This window comes from Mustela putorius, unplaced genomic scaffold, assembly GCF_011764305.1.
Source record: "Mustela putorius furo isolate JIRA1106 unplaced genomic scaffold, ASM1176430v1.1 tig00004035_pilon_pilon_pilon, whole genome shotgun sequence".
Taxonomy (NCBI): Eukaryota; Metazoa; Chordata; class Mammalia; order Carnivora; family Mustelidae; genus Mustela; species Mustela putorius.
Genome location: NW_025422171.1, coordinates 1,214,913 through 1,219,811, shown reverse-complemented (window position 1 = coordinate 1,219,811; position 4,899 = coordinate 1,214,913). Strand labels below are relative to the sequence as shown.

Here is a 4,899-nt window from a genome sequence, read left to right as displayed (position 1 = left end):
ATAGGAGAAACAAGCCAGAAAACAAACTCATTTCATTTGTGAATTTATTACTCCATATAAACAACTTAAGAATGTATGAGTAAACAACTTATGGATGTATGAGTAATCCTAAAATTTGACATTATGCCTCATGGAGTTTTCTTTGGTTAAAATAATCTGGAATAATGCAGACTTCCATTTTCATTCAGGTGTTTTGTTGTTGTTGTTTTTTATTAAGATGTATACCTACCCCTTCATGTGGTCTTGCCATGGAATGTAGTATGGTGTAGTAACCCACAAATACAGAGTAATCAACATACTTCCAATTCCCTATAAATGGGAACCATCAGAGGGATTATTTTTTACCACCCCATGTGGTCTGCAATTTTGGGTTAGTCCCCACGATAAGGAGCTCATCATAGAATTTGGCATTGTTGTGAGAAAGGTCATGTTTTACTAAAGCTATATATTATATTTTTTAGCCCAAAGAAAGCAAAGAATGGCAGATATGAGCAAGGCAGAGTGTGTTGTACAGTAATGGAAAATTACTTCCAAGTTAAACTGATGCCCAGTATTAGGGTTAGGATTCCAGCTGGGGTCCTTGGGAGCTCTGGGTGTTGGCAGAGGACTATTTCCCGATTTTAATTTGGTCCTTATTTGATTGTTTACTCATTGTAATTACAATTTTCTGTCTTACTAGTAACGCTCTTCTGTACTTGGAGGAAGATGTAAGGCTTAGAAATCCCAGATCTGGTCTGAAAGGAGTATTATCTGCAAGTCAGCACTGGATGGGAGGAAAGCAGTGTGGGTTCTAATCAGTGGTTCGCTGCATTTACTTACCAACCAACTTGGTTGGTAACCAACTTTACGTACTTACCAACTTTACTTACTTACTTACCAACACTTGGACCAATAAAGCTTTAAAAACTTAAAAACAGTTTTAAGGGCTTACATAGTTTTAGGCTATGAAAATTAACTGCATAAAATATTAAGATTTTCCAAATTCTCCAAATTCTTACTTCATAAATCACTTTTTGATAGTGCTGATGTGTATATCCTCCATTGCCTTTGTCTTTGCTTATCATCCTCCTTGCTTTAAAGACATCAGACTTGCATGGTAAATGCTTTATCAGGTCCCTTCACCATTAATATTCTGGATGCTAAGCCTTTTTCCACCACTAGTATTTTCTTACTTTGAAAGCTACCAGTGTAACACTGAGTCAATTCTAAAAACACCTCAGCTTCAAACTGCAACCTCCTGACATTTCACTAAGACAGGAATGACTTGGAAAGATGATACATGCAAATGACCTCTTCTCAGAGCTAAACCAAACTCCCTAACTGAAGCTGTTCAACATTTGAGTAGTTTGGATACTGGATGCTGCTCTTTGGTACTATTGTGATAAAAAAGCATGTATGGGGCGCCTGGGTGGCTCAGAGGATTAAGCCTGTGTCTTCAGCTCAGGTCATCATCTCAGGGTCCTGGGATTGAGCCCCGCATCGGGCTCTCTGCTCAGCAGGGAACCTGCTCCCCCCCCCCGCCCCCGCCTGGCTCTCTGCCTACTTGTGATCTCTGTCAAATAAATAAAATCTTTAAAAACAAACAAACAAACAAACATGTATAATGTGCTTTCTACTACAACCATACTCATTAGAGTGGACCAGACCTGAATGACAGAACTTAAATTAATTGAATAACCCAGTTATGTTGTCCTTACTGCCATATGCACTGGAGAGGATTGATTTTTTTTTTTTTTTTTTTAATTTGCGAATGAGCGAGCGAGCAGTGGGTGGGGAGGGTTAGAGGGAGAGGGACAAGAAGACTACCCACCCTGAGCAGGGAGTCCTGCGTGGGGCTCAAACCCAGGACCTTGAGATCACAACCTGAGCCAAAGGCAGATGCTTAACGAACTGAACCATCCAGGTGCTCCTGATTTATTTTTTTTAAGTTAATATAAAACTGAAATAAAAATGTGTACTATTTGGTTTTCTCTGAGTCTGGCTGAACAATGATGCATCCTAGTTTTGAGGATCTGCTTAATAAGATTGCCCATGGCCTAATATAAAGCTCAGTTACATATTCTGTATCATATATGCTTTCTAAGAAGACTGCTTTGGTTTTGACCTGTAGTACTAAGCAAATCTGTAAATCATCTGGTAAGGTGCTGCTTGAGAAATGGCTTGTTTTCTAGAGAAACCATGGCTCACACTTTGTACAAATTTTATTTAAATGTCAAAGTAACAGCACTATCAGTATCTGATGGAATTAGCTGCCTAGTCAGAGAACCAGCAAGAAACCACTCAAGTGCGAGTCTCTAAACAATTCAAGTCTTCTCCATCCTTAAGAAACCAGACCGTTCAGAGTGGACAGGTATGGTTTTCATTTGGCTATAGAGAAGGTATAGTTTAGAACAAAAGGTATTAAATTCTGTGGCTCTATTTTCTATTCCTAGTAGATATAACTGTTTACATAACTTACTGCCACATCTGGCATAAATAAAACTGGTAGAAGTTGAGATGGACAACTCAAAGGTTGTGTTACCTCAAATAACTCACACTTTTGTCTTCCTTCTCTGACCCTGCTTCTGTCAAAATAACTTGCTGAGTTATTTCCTTCATGTTAACACGTTTTTGATTTTTGAAGATTTTATTTATTTAATAAAATTAAAGATTTTTATTTATTTGACAGATTGTGAGAGAAGGGAACAGAAGCAGGCTTCCTTCCCACAGAGCAGAGCAGGGAGCCTGATGTGGGCTCAGTCATGACCTGAGCCCAAGGCAGATGCTTAATAACTGAGCCACCCAGGTGCCCCTGTTGTTTTTTTTTAAGATTTTATTTATTTGGCAGAGAGATCACAAGTAGGCAGAGAGAGGGAGAGGGGAAGAAGCGGCTCCCCGTGGAGCAAAGAGCCTGATGCGGGGCTCGATCCCAGGACCCTAGCTAGGATCATGACCTGAGCTGAAGGCAGAGGCTTTAACCCACTGAGCCACCCAGGTGCCCCGGTTTTTTTGTTTTTTAATCCTTGCTGACTTCCCAGCTTTCATACTTCTGAACCTAAACTTCTAAGGAAATTATTCATCAGATTTCCCACTTGATTTCTAGCCTGGCCTACCCTCTTGGATTAACTTGCCTCTTGTAAAGAGTAAGATAATACTATCTTAAGCAGGATTTTGAGACAGAAATTTTCTTTAAAAATGCATTTCTCCCTGACTGTTCGTGACCCACACCACTAACTCAAATCTCACAACTTTTTTCCTAGAAAGCTGTGAAGTCAGATACAGTGCTAGTCATACATGACTCAATGTAGATGAAAAAAATTCCAATCCCAGCTGTCATTTAGCTAAAAAATTACACATTAGTATCCCCCTGGTTTTGAAGTCCTGAGACTTGATATACAAAGAAAATAGACCAACATTTGGTGTTTTATTGAGAACATTGTAGGAAAAGGCAGTACGTAAAGTAAAAAATGGCTCTCTGAAATGTCTATACAATGTATGTGGTCTACTGTATGACATTCTGAAAATTTTTCATTAAAATTCTAAAACCAATCATGAACTAAATAATTTTATAATCTCCAAGTCCAGACTTTTTAGTTAGCCAAATACTTCTTAAGCGACTATGAAAGATCTGTGGGGAATCTCTAGAAGCAGTAACTCTTCACATGAGGCACAGTATGGCAAATAAGCCTTGGCTGGCCTTCCCAGTGTTCATAATAAGGGCACAGGATCTGGCTTTTGAAAATTACTTGACAGGGGCACCTGGGTGGCTCAGTGGGTTAAGCCGCTGCCTTCGGCTCAGGTCATGATCTCAGGGTCCTGGGATCGAGTCCCGCATCGGGCTCTCTGCTCAGCAGGGAGCCTGCTTCCCCTCTCTCTCTCTGTCTGCCTCTCCGTCTACTTGTGATTTCTCTCTATCAAATAAATAAAATCTTTAAAAAAAAAAAAAAAAAAAAAAAAAAAAAAAAAAGAAAATTACTTGACAAATGAAAGAACAAGGATAAAAATCCACAAGTTCTATGTTCTTTAGGCCCCACAGTGTCCTGGCTTATTATATATATTTTTTCTTTCTTTTTTTTTTCCCCTGTATCTTAGATTCTGATTTATTATCTTTTCAAAGAATAAAGGGTAACTGCAAATACACAAAGTTGTCACCTCCAATTCAGGATCTGTGGAAACTGCTTATTACAAAAAACTCAGACCTCTTCCCTCAAATCTGCCTACCAAGTTAGAAAGTCATCCTTTAAGGGCAGCAAATTGATACCTTATTTAGTGCTTCAGTGACTTGAATATCACATCCACACTTAATTGTTTTTAATGCAGAAATTCACCAGGGCTAGTAGAAAATTTCAAGTTAGAAAAAAAGACTTAATTTTCTTAAATAATCCTCCCATGTACCTTTCCACATTGTGGAAAAACTGAACTATGCAGTCTGGAGACATCAAAATTTCAGAACACTGGCACAAATACTTACATCTATATTTTATAATATATTAGAACCACCATGTCCTGTGTTAGAGCCTGTAACAGATAACAGGCCTGAAACTGCAAGAGGTTTACAGATGAAACTTCAATTCTAGAGGTGTTAGCTGTGCCAGAGTTCCAAAATAGGCCTGGAAATAACTCCATCCCAACTCTCCGTTCCGTCACTGCAGCTGTACTCTGTATGCACCTATTAGCAGTTTAACCTTTTGAAAGAAAACAGGCATAATTATCAGTACAGATACCTCTGTCAAGTTCCTCTTTCTTCAAAGAGGGAAAACACACAACCAAGATCTGTCTTGTTTGGCAATGTTCTCAAATTGGTTATCAATTCAGAGTGTTAGGTTACCACTTTTAATAAAAAATCCAAGTGCTTATAACTGGATTTTTAGATTATTATAATAAATAACTGTACTGTTTGTTACATAGACTTTTGGTCCA

At 38.6% G+C, this 4,899-nt stretch overlaps 1 protein-coding gene across 1 annotated transcript in view; it reads right to left on the bottom strand.

The window, feature by feature from the left end:
- Positions 1-4,438: 4,438 nt before the first annotated feature.
- The window catches only part of MPHOSPH8 (M-phase phosphoprotein 8), a 57,116-nt gene continuing 56,655 nt past the window's right edge, over positions 4,439-4,899 (bottom strand). Inside the window, exon 14 of the mRNA XM_045072421.1 lies at positions 4,439-4,664. Coding sequence (XP_044928356.1) covers positions 4,623-4,664 — 42 coding nt within the window. The 3' untranslated portion in view covers positions 4,439-4,622. The remainder of the gene's footprint in view (positions 4,665-4,899) is intronic.